This window comes from Drosophila mojavensis, unplaced genomic scaffold, assembly GCF_018153725.1.
Source record: "Drosophila mojavensis isolate 15081-1352.22 unplaced genomic scaffold, ASM1815372v1 contig_82, whole genome shotgun sequence".
Taxonomy (NCBI): Eukaryota; Metazoa; Arthropoda; class Insecta; order Diptera; family Drosophilidae; genus Drosophila; species Drosophila mojavensis.
The window spans coordinates 1,563,018-1,580,790 of NW_025318908.1; the positions used below are offsets into that span (position 1 = coordinate 1,563,018).

The 17,773-nt window shown below is 32.1% G+C and overlaps 1 protein-coding gene across 1 annotated transcript; it reads left to right on the forward strand.

Annotated features, from left to right (window-relative positions):
• Window positions 1-1,151: 1,151 nt before the first annotated feature.
• On the forward strand, window positions 1,152-7,702 carry LOC122757818. Its single transcript, XM_044011364.1, has 2 exons — window positions 1,152-3,151; window positions 6,953-7,702. Exons 1-2 carry the CDS (start codon window positions 2,186-2,188, stop codon window positions 6,995-6,997), a joined length of 1,011 nt encoding a protein of 336 aa, XP_043867299.1. The 5' UTR covers window positions 1,152-2,185; the 3' UTR covers window positions 6,998-7,702.
• Window positions 7,703-17,773: the final 10,071 nt, after the last annotated feature.

Consider the following 17,773-nt stretch of genomic DNA (forward strand, 5'->3'; position numbering starts at 1 on the left):
TTCTACCTCACATGTTGCAATAATTACTGAATTCATTTTTCTCTATTGCAATACTTACTAGTTTATTGCCGAATACTTTAAAATTTTCTGTTATGAAAGCATCAAAATATTGAATCGATTTGCTTTTTCTGATTATACATATATCACATGTTGCAATAATTACTGAATTCATTTTTCTCTATTGCAATACTTACTAGATTATTGCTTAATTTTAAAAAAATTTTCTATTATCAAAGCATCAAAATAATAAATCGATTTGCTTTTTCTGATTCTCCATCACATGTTGCAATAATTACTGAATTCATTTTTCTCTATTGCAATACTTACTAGTTTATTGCCGAATACTTTAAAATTTTCTGTTATGAAAGCATCAAAATATTGAATCGATTTGCTTTTTCTGATTCTCCGTCACATGTTGCAATAATTACTGAATTCATTTTTCTCTATTGCAATACTTACTAGTTTATTGCCGAATACTTTAAAATTTTCTGTTATGAAAGCATCAAAATATTGAATCGATTTGCTTTTTCTGATTCTCCGTCACATGTTGCAATAATTACTGAATTCGTTTTTCTCTATTGCAATACTTACTAGTTTATTGCTTAATTATTTTAAAATTTTCTATTATCAAAGCATCAAAATAATAAATCGATTTGCTTTTTCTGATTTTCCATCACATGTTGCAATAATTACTGAATTCATTTTTCTCTAATGCAATACTTACTAGATTACTGCTTAATTATTTTAAAATTTTCTATTATCAAAGCATCAAAATAATGAATCGATTTGCTTTTTCTGATTCTCCATCACATGTTGCAATAATTACTGAATTCATTTTTCTCTATTGCAATACTTACTAGTTTATTGCCGAATACTTTAAAATTTTCTGTTATGAAAGCATCAAAATATTGAATCGATTTGATTTTTCTGATTCTCCGTCACATGTTGCAATAATTACTAAATTCATTTTTCTCTATTGCAATACTTACTAGTTTATTGCTTAATCATTTTAAAATTTTCTATTATCAAAGCATCAAAATAATAAATCGATTTGCTTTTTCTGATTTTCCATCACATGTTGCAATAATTACTGAATTCATTTTTCTCTAATGCAATACTTACTAGATTACTGCTTAATTATTGTTCGGCGCAGCAGCTAATAATTGCTCTTAATAGTTAAATAAGCTTCTCTTAAGTTAATCTCTTTCCTTTGTCATTCTCATTCGCTGTTAGTGCACTCTTGCACATAACAAAGCATAACACACATACATATGTAAATCTCATCCGCTCTGTTAATTGCATACTCCTCTTTATTTATATTCTTTTAAACTCTGTACGAAAATAGTCTTCATTCGCGCAACACCTACAAACTTGTCACCCTCGCATCGAAATAACTTTGCCTAAACAGTGTCCACAGACTCGGCATTAAATTAATAAATAATAAGCTAAATTATATCGTTTTGGTTTTATTTTTTTGCCTTCGTAAATGATTGGAGCCAGAGTTGTCGAAAAAGCTCGACAGCTTCAAACATTTTGGTGACCCCGACGTGATTTCTAATACACTCTGTGGTGCTCGCTTAGCGCGTTAAACGTTATTACACCATCTTGGCGTCGCTCATCAGTGAAATTTACAAAACATTTGTGCAAGATAGTGCATTCAAATTATCAATTTCATTGTGACACAACCTTGTAAAACATTTAACATTTCGTTCGAACTGCTTATATGTATGTGTACGCAATTGTCTTGAGTTTCTTGCATCCTCTTTTAATTGCCGTTTCGTTCGTCGCGGTTGGCGCTTTCTCAGCTGCATCTGCATAGAAAGCGCGCAAACCTAAAAAGCTGTGTCAATCGTAGAAGACACACACACACACACACACATACATAAATCAAAGCTCAGATAATCTGCATGCAGTGGCTTTGCATTCTGATTATCTTTATCATTTTTTCTTTCGTCCGTGGATCATCGCGTTTAGCGCCTTTTATGTAGCGTCTGCACAGCTATTCCGAAAATAGTTGTCTCGATCACACACGTACATACATATGTATATACGTACAGTGGGCTTGCATATAAAATGTGCAGATAAATTATATGTGCATAAGTGGAACTATTAGCTTGTACATTAACTTTGCAATTGCAAGTGTTCTTTCAAAAGTGAACATAAAACAAATAAATTTGTGGCTAAAATGAATAATTTAGAATCGAGTGCTGATCAAGTTCCTGCATCTCAGGTCACTTATCTAAAGCGTAAAACGAAAGCGCTGTTCGATAGACTCGAAAGACTATATGCCGAATCAGACGCGGACAAATTAAGCCATATGGATTCGTGTGATTTACGTGTACTTTTGGACTCAATCACCAAATTAGAGTCAAATTTCGATGCGGTTCACACGAACTTAGAAGAATCAGATTTTGAGTCCATATCCAGTGATTTACCTGCGAAATTTGAATCAATTCTACTGAAGTTTAAGGCCCTGCTTCAACGTGAACTGGGAAGTCGGCCAAATCAACAGTTTTCTTCGACACTTAATACAAGCTTTACAAATGCTAATCCAGTGCTCATTATGTCAAATCGGTCGCGTTTGCCGCAGTTGGAATTGCCAAAATTTAGTGGAATCTATACTGAGTGGGAAAACTTTTTCTCTATGTTCAAAACGATCATAGATGCTGACTCTGAGCTCAGCCCTATTGAGAAGCTCCAACATCTTCGGTCCTGCTTAAGTGGTGCTGCGCTGGATACCATCGGCTCATTGGAAATAAATAGGGCTAACTATAGCGTCGCTCTGGATATTCTTCAACGTCGATTTGATAATAAACGTTTTATTTTACAGGCACACATCAGAGCGATATTTGGGCTTGAGAAGGCAGATTCATCTGTGGGTAGACTGAGGCAGTTGGCGGATAAGGTTACATCTCACATTCGTGCTATGGATTCTCTTGCATCGAGGGAAGAAGTCGCTGATTGTATCATCGTGCAAACAGTGTTGCAGAAATTGGACAAATGCACTCAGGCCAAATGGGAGGAACGATCATCAGCAAATGAGTTACCGTCGTGGGCCAAGTTGTCAACGTTCTTGCAAGAGCGGTGTCGAATGCTTGAAAATGTGGATCAAGTTTTGCAGGATGGTCAGGTTGGCAAGTCAGGGAAGATCGTGAGTACATATTTAAGAAAATCATTTGTTGCTTCCAAAGCTCCCAGTCGTTGTGTCTTTTGCGAAGACACGAGCCACATGATATTTCAATGTAAGCGTTTTGAGCAATTGCCACCCATTGCACGACATAAGGAGGCCAAGAGACTCGCTCTGTGCCTAAATTGCCTAAGAAAGGGGCATCAGCTGAAAGATTGCAAATCTAGTACCTGCCGCACTTGTCAATCGAAGCACCATACCTTATTGCATTACAATCAATCTTCAGTAGATACATCCAACACTGTCCAACAAACAAATGCAATACATTCCTCTGCTATGGTTGCAATGTCACCTTCTTTGCCTCAAGCCCATCTGTCGCCTCATTCGTCTGATGTTGTGCTTCTAGCCACTGCTATAATCCTTGTTAAGAATCGAGCTGGAACATTCGTTCCGTGTCGTGTACTCTTAGATTCAGGATCTCAACTTCACTTTGTTACCACGCAATTCGCTAATCAGCTTCAGCTCCGAAAAAGAAAGTCGCTTAGTGCAGTTTCTGGCATTGGAGATGCTAGCTTCTCAACTGAAGGATATTCAGTCGATCTCGTTCTGAAATCGCGGATTTCAGATTACTCAACTACCATCAGCGCAATCATCGCCAAGACGATTACTGATAATCAGCCTGGAATTTCAATGTCTACTAATAGTTGGAACATACCCTCAAACATAAAGTTAGCTGATCCCTTATTTTATAAGTCACAGCGAATTGATCTTCTCATCGGAGCTGGTCTTTTCTTTGAGCTGTTGTGTATTGGGCAAATTATGTTGGCACCTGGGTTGCCAGTTTTGCAGAAAACTCAACTCGGCTGGATCATATCAGGTGGCGGGCAATCGGCCCCCAAACTCTCATCGTTCATCGTAACTCAAAGAGCTTCCGATGATACCAATCTCAGCACTCGGCTTGATGATTTGGTTCGTCAATTTTGGGAAGTGGAGCACGTTTTCGAGCCTATCGCCAAGGTAACAACAGAGGAGCTCCACTGTCAGCAGCATTTCATCGCAACTCATCGTCGATTGTCTTCAGGGGAATACTTAGTCTGCTTGCCAAAAAAGCAAGGCTTCGAATCTTTGGGCGACTCTTATGTGCAGGCCAAGCGTCGGCTCTTAAATTTGGAGCGTAAGTTTGCTCGAAATTATGCTATGAAGGAAAAATACTCTGCATTTATGAAAGAATATATTGATCTCGGCCATATGTCACCGGTGCTCAGCGCAGAGATTTCTAAATGCAAATACTTCTTGCCTCATCATTGTGTATACAAGGAAGAAAGTTCGACAACAAAGCTGAGAGTGGTATTCGACGGTTCGGCTGTTACCACATCTGGGCTTTCATTAAATGATATTCTTATGTCAGGACCGACCATACAAGCCACATTGTTTCACACACTCGTTCGTTTCCGCACATTTTCCATTGCACTTACAGGTGATATTAGTAAAATGTATAGGTGTGTGAAGGTTTCAGAGCCTGATGCAATGCTTCAATGTATCTTATGGCGAAACTCATCAGACGACGACATGCTAGTCTTCAAATTGAATACCGTCACTTATGGGACCAAGCCCGCTTCTTTTTTGGCTATTCGTGCAATGCACCAATTAGCAATGGATGAGTCGTCATCATACCCCCTAGGAGCTAAAACTGTTTTGCGAGATTTCTATGTTGACGATCTGATCTCAGGAGGCAATTCAGTTGAAGAAGTTCGCGACATAATGGAACAAACTAAAAATCTTCTTGAGCGAGGCAACTTCAAATTGAGAAAATGGTGCTCAAACTCAATCAACATTCTTCGCGGAGTTCCAGAAATCGAGCAGGAGAGTTTTCTCAAACTCGGCGATGGGACCGATGTGACAAAAACTCTTGGACTCATCTGGGAGCCTCGAAAGGATAGCTTCGTATTCACTTTCGAGCCCAAAATTAGTGTTGGAAAACACACAAAACGTTCAGTTCTGTCAACCATTGCGCGATGCTACGATCCGTTAGGTTTGATCGGACCAACATTAACTAGGGCAAAAATCATCTTGCAACGCATGTGGAGAGACAAGCTACAATGGGATGAGAGTCTACCACAATCATTGGAAACGATTTGGAGCGAATTTTGTAAGGACTTTCATCAAGTGAGCAATGCAACCTTTCCTCGTTATGTACTCGAACTTAAAGCAAGAGTTGAATTACATGCCTTCTACGATGCTAGCCTTCAGGCCTATGGCTCTTGTGTTTATGTTCGGTCATCGAAGAATAATGCTGTTAAAGTGCATCTACTCTGTTCCAAGGCTAGAGTCGCCCCACTAAAGACCCTCACTGTGCCTAAGCTTGAGTTATGCGCTGCATTTCTGCTTGCGAACTTGATAAGCGAGATAGAGAAACTGAACTTGTTCAAATGTGAGATGCATTGCTGGTCAGATTCAGCGGTGGTCTTGTCTTGGCTAAAGGAAGAGCCATCCAAATTCAATGTTTTTGTTGCTAACAAGGTTTGTGCCATACAGCAGCTCACAATCGGCATGGAGTGGCATTACGTGCCCACTGAGATGAATCCTGCAGATATGTTATCTAAAGGAGCAGCACCGTTAGAGCTCTTGCACTCGAAATTATGGATGCATGGACCTTCTTTTTGCAAGAGGAAAAATGTTATTGGCCTAGGCACTGCTTGCCTGAAGCATGCTTGCCTGAAATGCGTCAAAGAGTCTTGCTGTCGGCAGAGCATGTGGACATCTCTTTGTCATTCAAGTACATAAATTCATTCGGAATAATGAAGCGAATCTTTGGTTATGTTCATAAATTCATCCGGAAAATAAAATCACCTGAGTTATCATCGGATGATCTGCGTCAAGGATCGTTCCTATTATGTCGTCTTGCTCAAAGAGCTCAGTTGCAACCGGAATACTCTGCCCTACAGAATGGAAGGAATATACACTCGTCAAGCGCCATTCTTTCGCTATTTCCGTTTATGGATGATTTTGGTCTACTAAGAGTTGGTGGTCGTTTGGGGCATTCTACTCTCGGCTTCGATGCGCGTCACCCAATTATTTTACCCAAAAACCATCCCTTAACCTTCGCTATAATATCCCATTTTCATCAAATGCATCACCACGCCGGACCGCAGGCTTTGCTTGCAGCTATTCGATTGCAGTTTTGGCCCATAGGCGGCATGAAAACTGTTGCCCGAGAATTGCGAAAATGCATAATTTGCTGCAGATCCCGGCCTCGCCTAGTTGAGCATATAATGGCAGACTTGCCTAAGGAGCGTGCACAGTGCTCACCGGCATTCACAATCACTGGAGTTGACTATTGTGGACCTTTTTATTACAAGCCCGATGGACGAAATAGAGCATCAGTAAAATGCTACGTCTGCGTGTTCGTTTGTTTCACAACCAAGGCTGTATGGCTGGAGCTTGCAAAGGATCTGTCAACAGCTGCCTTTTTGGGCGCCCTCAAGCGTTTCGTCAGTACGCGCGGCATTCCAACATGCATCTGGTCAGACAACGCAACCAACTTTGTGGGTGCACGGAACGAGTTGGCGGATCTGAGGCGTTTATTTTTGAGCCAGGAACATCGTACTGAAGTTCACAACTACTGCATCAACAACAGCTTCGATTGGAAATTCATACCTCCTCGTTCGCCACATTTTGGCGGTCTTTGGGAGGCAGCAGTGAAGACAGCTAAAAGGCACCTATATCGGTCTATGGGATCGGCACTTCTTGGTTTCGATGAACTGCGCACATTGGTGTGCCAAATTCAGGCTATAATCAATTCTCGTCCTCTTGTTCCAATTTCAGAAAACCCTGATGATCTTGGAGTTCTCACTCCAGGGCATTTCCTGATTGGTCGACCACTTATCGACTTCCCCGAACCAGATCTATCTCGGATTAACTGCAATCGCCTCGATCGCTGGCAGCGTATGACATACATACAGCAGTTGTTTTGGAAGCGATGGAGTGAGGAATACCTCACAATTCTGCAACAGCGAGTAAAATGGCGGACCCCACGGCCTTCTATCAAGGTCAACGATGTCGTCTGTGTAAAAGACGAAAACCTGCCACCTTTGAAGTGGCCATTAGCCCGGGTCGTTGAAATCATCGCTGGAGCCGATGGAGCCGTGAGAGTCGCTGTTCTGCGTACACCCACTGGAACTACACGTCGAGCTGTCAATAAGCTGTGCGTCCTTCCGGTTGATGATCCTGTTAAAAGTCATGGTCTTTTAACGGTGGGGAGGATGTTCGGCGCAGCAGCTAATAATTGCTCTTAATAGTTAAATAAGCTTCTCTTAAGTTAATCTCTTTCCTTTGTCATTCTCATTCGCTGTTAGTGCACTCTTGCACATAACAAAGCATAACACACATACATATGTAAATCTCATCCGCTCTGTTAATTGCATACTCCTCTTTATTTATATTCTTTTAAACTCTGTACGAAAATAGTCTTCATTCGCGCAACACCTACAAACTTGTCACCCTCGCATCGAAATAACTTTGCCTAAACAGTGTCCACAGACTCGGCATTAAATTAATAAATAATAAGCTAAATTATATCGTTTTGGTTTTATTTTTTTGCCTTCGTAAATGATTGGAGCCAGAGTTGTCGAAAAAGCTCGACAGCTTCAAACAATTATTTTAAAATTTTCTATTATCAAAGCATCAAAATAATGAATCGATTTGCTTTTTCTGATTCTCCATCACATGTTGCAATAATTACTGAATTCATTTTTCTCTATTGCAATACTTACTAGTTTATTGCCGAATACTTTAAAATTTTCTGTTATGAAAGCATCAAAATATTGAATCGATTTGCTTTTTCTGATTCTCCGTCACATGATGCAATAATTACTGAATTCATTTTTCTCTATTGCAATACTTACTAGTTTATTGCCGAATACTTTAAAATTTTCTGTTATGAAAGCATCAAAATATTGAATCGATTTGCTTTTTCTGATTCTATATCACATGTTGCAATAATTACTGAATTCATTTTTCTCTATTGCAATACTTACTAGATTATTGCTTAATTTTTAAAAATTTTCTATTATCAAAGCATCAAAATAATGAATCGATTTGCTTTTTCTGATTCTCCATCACATGTTGCAATAATTACTGAACTAATTTTTCTTTATTGCAATACTTACTAGTTTATTGCCGAATACTTTAAAATTTTCTGTTATGAAAGCATCAAAATATTGAATCGATTTGCTTTTTCTGATTCTCCGTCACATGTTGCAATAATTACTGAATTCATTTTTCTCTATTGCAATACTTACTAGTTTATTGCCGAATACTTTAAAATTTTCTGTTATGAAAGCATCAAAATATTGAATCGATTTGGTTTTTCTGATTCTATATCACATGTTGCAATAATTACTGAATTCATTTTTCTCTATTGCAATACTTACTAGATTATTGCTTAATTTTTAAAAAATTTTCTATTATCAAAGCATCAAAATAATGAATCGATTTGCTTTTTCTGATTCTCCATCACATGTTGCAATAATTACTGAACTAATTTTTCTTTATTGCAATACTTACTAGTTTATTGCCGAATACTTTAAAATTTTCTGTTATGAAAGCATCAAAATATTGAATCGATTTGCTTTTTCTGATTCTCCGTCACATGTTGCAATAATTACTGAATTCATTTTTCTCTATTGCAATACTTACTAGTTTATTGCCGAATACTTTAAAATTTTCTGTTATGAAAGCATCAAAATATTGAATCGATTTGCTTTTTCTGATTCTCCGTCACATGTTGCAATAATTACTAAATTCATTTTTCTCTATTGCAATACTTACTAGTTTATTGCTTAATCATTTTAAAATTTTCAATTATCAAAGCATCAAAATAATAAATCGATTTGCTTTTTCTGATTCTCCATCACATGTTGCAATAATTACTAAATTCATTTTTCTCTATTGCAATACTTACTAGTTTATTGCCGAATACTTTAAAATTTTCTGTTATGAAAGCATCGAAATATTGAATCAATTTGCTTTTTCTGATTCTCCGTCACATGTTGCAATAATTACTGAATTCATTTTTCTCTATTGCAATACTTACTAGTTTATTGCCGAATACTTTAAAATTTTCTGTTATGAAAGCATCAAAATATTGAATCGATTTGCTTTTTCTGATTCTATATCACATGTTGCAATAATTACTGAATTCATTTTTCTCTATTGCAATACTTACTAGATTATTGCTTAATTTTTAAAAAATTTTCTATTATAAAAGCATCAAAATAACGAATCGATTTGCTTTTTCTGATTCTCCATCACAAGTTGCAATAATTACTGAATTCATTTTTCTCTATTGCAATACTTACTAGTTTATTGCCGAATACTTTAAAATTTTCTGTTATGAAAGCATCAAAATATTGAATCGATTTGCTTTTTCTGATTCTCCGTCACATGTTGCAATAATTACTGAATTCATTTTTCTCTATTGCAATACTTACTAGTTTATTGCCGAATACTTTAAAATTTTCTGTTATGAAAGCATCAAAATATTGAATCGATTTGCTTTTTCTGATTCTATATCACATGTTGCAATAATTACTGAATTCGTTTTTCTCTATTGCAATACTTACTAGTTTATTGCTTAATTATTTTAAAATTTTCTATTATCAAAGCATCAAAATAATAAATCGATTTGCTTTTTCTGATTCTCCATCACATGTTGCAATAATTACTGAATTCATTTTTCTCTATTGCAATGCTTACTAGTTTATTGCCGAATACTTTAAAATTTTCTGTTATGAAAGCATCAAAATATTGAATCGATTTGCTTTTTCTGATTCTATATCACATGTTGCAATAATTACTGAATTCATTTTTCTCTATTGCAATACTTACTAGATTATTGCTTAATTTTTAAAAATTTTCTATTATCAAAGCATCAAAATAATAAATTGATTTGCTTTTTCTGATTCTCCATCACATGTTGCAATAATTACTGAATTCATTTTTCTCTATTGCAATACTTACTAGTTTATTGCCGAATACTTTAAAATTTTCTGTTATGAAAGCATCAAAATATTGAATCGATTTGCTTTTTCTGATTCTCCGTCACATGTTGCAATAATTACTGAATTCATTTTTCTCTATTGCAATACTTTCTAGTTTATTGCCGAATACTTTAAAATTTTCTGTTATGAAAGCATCAAAATATTGAATCGATTTGCTTTTTCTGATTCTATATCACATGTTGCAATAATTACTGAATTCATTTTTCTCTATTGCAATACTTACTAGATTATTGCTTAATTTTTTTTTAATTTTCTATGATCAAAGCATCAAAATAATGAATCGATTTGCTTTTTCTGATTCTCCGTCACATGTTGCAATAATTACTGAATTCATTTTTCTCTATTGCAATACTTACTAGATTATTGCTTAATATTTTTTAAAATTTTCTATTATCAAAGCATCAAAATAATAAATCGATTTGCTTTTTCTGATTCTCCATCACATGTTGCAATAATTACTGAATTCATTTTTCTCTAATGCAATACTTACTAGATTATTGCTTAATTATTTTAAAATTTTCTATTATCAAAGCATCAAAATAATGAATCGATTTGCTTTTTCTGATTCTCCATCACATGTTTCAATAATTACTGAATTCATTTTTCTCTATTGCAATACTTACTAGTTAATTGCCGAATACTTTAAAATTTTCTGTTATGAAAGCATCAAAATATTGAATCGATTTGCTTTTTCTGATTCTATATCACATGTTGCAATAATTAGTGAATTCATTTTTCTCTATTGCAATACTTACTAGATTATTACTTATTTTTTTTTAAATTTTCTATTATCAAAGCATCAAAATAATGAATCGATTTGCTTTTTCTGATTCTATATCACATGTTGCAATAATTACTGAATTCATTTTTCTCTAATGCAATACTTACTAGATTATTGCTTATTTTTTTTTAAATTTTCTATTATCAAAGCATCAAAATAATGAATCGATTTGCTTTTTCTGATTCTCCATCACATGTTGCAATAATTACTGAATTCATTTTTCTCTATTGAAATACTTACTAGTTTATTGCCGAATACTTTAAAATTTTCTGTTATGAAAGCATCAAAATATTGAATCGATTTGCTTTTTCTGATTCTCCGTCACATGTTGCAATAATTACTGAATTCATTTTTCTCTATTGCAATACTTACTAGTTTATTGCCGAATACTTTAAAATTTTCTGTTATGAAAGCATCAAAATATTGAATCGATTTGCTTTTTCTGATTCTATATCTGATTCTCTGTCACATGTTGCAATAATTACTGAATTCATTTTTCTCTATTGCAATACTTACTAGTTTATTGCCGAATACTTTAAAATTTTCTGTTATGAAAGCATCAAAATATTGAATCGATTTGCTTTTTCTGATTCTCCGTCACATGTTGCAATAATTACTGAGTTCATTTTTCTCTATTGCAATACTTACTAGTTTATTGCCGAATACTTTAAAATTTTCTGTTATGAAAGCATCAAAATATTGAATCGATTTGCTTTTTCTGATTCTATATCACATGTTGCAATAATTACTGAATTCATTTTTCTCTATTGCAATACTTACTAGATTATTGCTTAATTTTTAAAAAATTTTCTATTATCAAAGCATCAAAATAATGAATCGATTTGCTTTTTCTGATTCTCCGTCACATGTTGCAATAATTACTGAATTCATTTTTCTCTATTGCAATACTTACTAGTTTATTGCCGAATACTTTAAAATTTTCTGTTATGAAATCATCAAAATATTGAATCGATTTGCTTTTTCTGATTCTCCGTCACATGTTGCAATAATTACTGAATTCATTTTTCTCTATTGCAATACTTACTAGTTTATTGCCGAATACTTTAAAATTTTCTGTTATGAAAGCATCAAAATATTGAATCGATTTGCTTTTTCTGATTCTATATCACATGTTGCAATAATTACTGAATTCATTTTTCTCTATTGCAATACTTACTAGATTATTGCTTAATTTTTTTAAAATTTTCTATTATCAAAGCATCAAAATATTGAATCGATTTGCTTTTTCTGATTCTCCGTCACATGTTGCAATAATTACTGAATTCATTTTTCTCTATTGCAATACTTACTAGTTTATTGCCGAATACTTTAAAATTTTCTGTTATGAAAGCATCAAAATATTGAATCGATTTGCTTTTTTCTGATTCTATATCTGATTCTCTGTCACATGTTGCAATAATTACTGAATTCATTTTTCTCTATTGCAATACTTACTAGTTTATTGCCGAATACTTTAAAATTTTCTGTTATGAAAGCATCAAAATATTGAATCGATTTGCTTTTTCTGATTCTCCGTCACATGTTGCAATAATTACTGAATTCATTTTTCTCTATTGCAATACTTACTAGTTTATTGCCGAATACTTTAAAATTTTCTGTTATGAAAGCATCAAAATATTGAATCGATTTGCTTTTTCTGATTCTATATCACATGTTGCAATAATTACTGAATTAATTTTTCTCTATTGCAATACTTACTAGATTATTGCTTAATTTTTTTAAAATTTTCTATTATCAAAGCATAAAAATATTGAATCGATTTGCTTTTTCTGATTCTCCGTCACATGTTGCAATAATTACTGAATTCGTTTTTCTCTATTGCAATACTTACTAGTTTATTGCCGAATACTTTAAAATTTTCTGTTATGAAAGCATCAAAATATTGAATCGATTTGCTTTTTCTGATTCTCCGTAACATGTTGCAATAATTACTGAATTCATTTTTCTCTATTGCAATACTTTCTAGTTTATTGCCGAATACTTTAAAATTTTCTGTTATGAAAGCATCAAAATATTGAATCGATTTGCTTTTTCTGATTCTATATCACATGTTGCAATAATTACTGAATTCATTTTTCTCTATTGCAATACTTACTAGATTATTGCTTAATTTTTTTAAAATTTTCTATTATCAAAGCATCAAAATATTGAATCGATTTGCTTTTTCTGATTCTCCGTCACATGTTGCAATAATTACTGAATTCATTTTTCTCTATTGCAATACTTACTAGTTTATTGCCGAATACTTTAAAATTTTCTGTTATGAAAGCATCAAAATATTGAATCGATTTGTTTTTTCTGATTCTCCGTCACATGTTGCAATAATTACTGAATTCGTTTTTCTCTATTGCAATACTTACTAGTTTATTGCTTAATTATTTTAAAATTTTCTATTATCAAAGCATCAAAATAATAAATCGATTTGCTTTTTCTGATTCTCCATCACATGTTGCAATAATTACTGAATTCATTTTTCTCTATTGCAATACTTACTAGTTTATTGCCGAATACTTTAAAATTTTCTGTTATGAAAGCATCAAAATATTGAATCGATTTGCTTTTTCTGATTCTCCGTCACATGTTGCAATAATTACTGAATTCATTTTTCTCTATTGCAATACTTACTAGTTTATTGCCGAATACTTTAAAATTTTCTGTTATGAAAGCATCAAAATATTGAATCGATTTGCTTTTTCTGATTCTCCGTCACATGTTGCAATAATTACTGAATTCATTTTTCTCTATTGCAATACTTACTAGTTTATTGCCGAATACTTTAAAATTTTCTGTTATGAAAGCATCAAAATATTGAATCGATTTGCTTTTTCTGATTCTATATCACATGTTCCAATAATTACTGAATTCATTTTTCTCTATTGCAATACTTACTAGATTATTGCTTAATTTTTTTTTAAATTTTCTATTATTAAAGCATCAAAATAATGAATCGATTTGCTTTTTCTGATTCTCCGTCACATGTTGCAATAATTACTGAATTAATTTTTCTCTATTGCAATACTTACTAGTTTATTGCCGAATACTTTAAAATTTTCTGTTATGAAAGCATCAAAATATTGAATCGATTTGCTTTTTCTGATTCTCCGTCACATGTTGCAATAATTACTGAATTCATTTTTCTCTATTGCAATACTTACTAGTTTATTGCCGAATACTTTAAAATTTTCTGTTATGAAAGCATCAAAATAGTGAATCGATTTGGTTTTTCTGATTCTATATCACATGTTGCAATAATTACTGAACTCATTTTCCTCTATTGCAATACTTACTAGTTTATTGCCGAATACTTTAAAATTTTCTGTTATGAAAGCATCAAAATATTGAATCGATTTGCTTTTTCTGATTCTATATCACATGTTGCAATAATTACTGAATTCATTTTTCTCTATTGCAATACTTACTAGATTATTGCTTAATTTTTTAAAATTTTCTATTATCAAAGCATCAAAATATTGAATCGATTTGCTTTTTGTGATTCTCCGTCACATGTTGCAATAATTACTGAATTCATTTTTCTCTATTGCAATACTTACTAGTTTATTGCCGAATACTTTAAAATTTTCTGTTATGAAAGCATCAAAATATTGAATCGATTTGTTTTTTCTGATTCTCCGTCACATGTTGCAATAATTACTGAATTCGTTTTTCTCTATTGCAATACTTACTAGTTTATTGCTTAATTATTTTAAAATTTTCTATTATCAAAGCATCAAAATAATAAATCGATTTGCTTTTTCTGATTCTCCATCACATGTTGCAATAATTACTGAATTCATTTTTCTCTATTGCAATACTTACTAGTTTATTGCCGAATACTTTAAAATTTTCTGTTATGAAAGCATCAAAATATTGAATCGATTTGCTTTTTCTGATTCTCCGTCACATGTTGCAATAATTACTGAATTCATTTTTCTCTATTGCAATACTTACTAGTTTATTGCCGAATACTTTAAAATTTTCTGTTATGAAAGCATCAAAATATTGAATCGATTTGCTTTTTCTGATTCTCCGTCACATGTTGCAATAATTACTGAATTCATTTTTCTCTATTGCAATACTTACTAGTTTATTGCCGAATACTTTAAAATTTTCTGTTATGAAAGCATCAAAATATTGAATCGATTTGCTTTTTCTGATTCTATATCACATGTTCCAATAATTACTGAATTCATTTTTCTCTATTGCAATACTTACTAGATTATTGCTTAATTTTTTTTAAATTTTCTATTATTAAAGCATCAAAATAATGAATCGATTTGCTTTTTCTGATTCTCCGTCACATGTTGCAATAATTACTGAATTAATTTTTCTCTATTGCAATACTTACTAGTTTATTGCCGAATACTTTAAAATTTTCTGTTATGAAAGCATCAAAATATTGAATCGATTTGCTTTTTCTGATTCTCCGTCACATGTTGCAATAATTACTGAATTCATTTTTCTCTATTGCAATACTTACTAGTTTATTGCCGAATACTTTTAAAATTTTCTGTTATGAAAGCATCAAAATATTGAATCGATTTGCTTTTTCTGATTCTATATCACATGTTCCAATAATTACTGAATTCATTTTTCTCTATTGCAATACTTACTAGTTTATTGCCGAATACTCTAAAATTTTCTGCTATGAAAGCATCAAAATATTGAATCGATTTGCTTTTTCTGATTCTATATCACATGTTGCAATAATTACTGAATTCATTTTTCTCTATTGCAATACTTACTAGATTATTGCTTAATTTTTAAAAATTTTCTATTATCAAAGCATCAAAATAATGAATCGATTTGCTTTTTCTGATTCTCCATCACATGTTGCAATAATTACTAAATTCATTTTTCTCTATTGCAATACTTACTAGTTTATTGCCGAATACTTTAAAATTTTCTGTTATGAAAGCATCAAAATATTGAATCGATTTGCATTTTCTGATTCTATATCACATGTTGCAATAATTACTGAACTCATTTTCCTCTATTGCAATACTTACTAGTTTATTGCCGAATACTTTAAAATTTTCTGTTATGAAAGCATCAAAATATTGAATCGATTTGCTTTTTCTGATTCTATATCACATGTTCCAATAATTACTGAATTCATTTTTCTCTATTGCAATACTTACTAGTTTATTGCCGAATACTTTAAAATTTTCTGCTATGAAAGCATCAAAATATTGAATCGATTTGCTTTTTCTGATTCTATATCACATGTTGCAATAATTACTGAATTCATTTTTCTCTATTGCAATACTTACTAGATTATTGCTTAATTTTTAAAAAATTTTCTATTATCAAAGCATCAAAATAATGAATCGATTTGCTTTTTCTGATTATACATATATCACATGTTGCAATAATTACTGAATTCATTTTCTGTATTGCAATACTTACTAGTTTATTGCCGAATACTTTAAAATTTTCTGTTATGAAAGCATCAAAATATTGAATCGATTTGCTTTTTCTGATTCTCCGTCACATGTTGCAATAATTACTGAATTCATTTTTCTCTATTGCAATACTTACTAGTTTATTGCCGAATACTTTAAAATTTTCTGTTATGAAAGCATCAAAATATTGAATCGATTTGCTTTTTCTGATTCTATATCACATGTTGTAATAATTACTGAATTCATTTTTCTCTATTGGAATACTTACTAGTTTATTGCCGAATACTTTAAAATTTTCTGTTATGAAAGCATCAAAATATTGAATCGATTTGCTTTTTCTGATTCTATATCACATGTTGCAATAATTACTGAATTCATTTTTCTCTATTGCAATACTTACTAGATTAATGCTTAATTTTTAAAAAATTTTCTATTATCAAAGCATCAAAATAATGAATCGATTTGCTTTTTCTGATTCTCCATCACATGTTGCAATAATTACTGAATTCATTTTTCTCTATTGCAATACTTACTAGTTTATTGCCGAATACTTTAAAATTTTCTGTTATGAAAGCATCAAAATATTGAATCGATTTGCTTTTTCTGATTCTCCGTCACATGTTGCAATAATTACTGAATTCATTTTTCTCTATTGCAATACTTACTAGTTTATTGCCGAATACTTTAAAATTTTCTGTTATGAAAGCATCAAAATATTGAATCGATTTGCTTTTTCTGATTCTATATCACATGTTGCAATAATTACTGAATTCATTTTTCTCTATTGCAATACTTACTAGATTATTGCTTAATTTTTAAAAAATTTTCTATTATCAAAGCATCAAAATAATAAATCGATTTGCTTTTTCTGATTCTCCATCACATGTTGCAATAATTACTGAATTCATTTTTCTCTATTGCAATACTTACTAGATTATTGCTTAATTTTTAAAAATTTTCTATTATGAAAGCATCAAAATAATAAATCGATTTGCTTTTTCTGATTCTCCATCACATGTTGCAATAATTACTGAATTCGTTTTTCTCTATTGCAATACTTACTAGTTTATTGCTTAATTATTTTAAAATTTTCTATTATCAAAGCATCAAAATAATAAATCGATTTGCTTTTTCTGATTTTCCATCACATGTTGCAATAATTACTGAATTCATTTTTCTCTAATGCAATACTTACTAGATTACTGCTTAATTATTTTAAAATTTTCTATTATCAAAGCATCAAAATAATGAATCGATTTGCTTTTTCTGATTCTCCATCACATGTTGCAATAATTACTGAATTCATTTTTCTCTATTGCAATACTTACTAGTTTATTGCCGAATACTTTAAAATTTTCTGTTATGAAAGCATCAAAATATT

Bases quoted from the DNA above. Each gene is read 5' to 3' on its own strand.
- LOC122757818 (XM_044011364.1), top strand. From the start codon at position 2,186: ATGAATAATTTAGAATCGAGTGCTGATCAAGTTCCTGCATCTCAGGTC. The intron at 3,152-6,952 runs GTGAGTACATAT...TTCCAATTTCAG, and splicing joins TTGGCAAGTCAGGGAAGATC to AAAACCCTGATGATCTTGGA.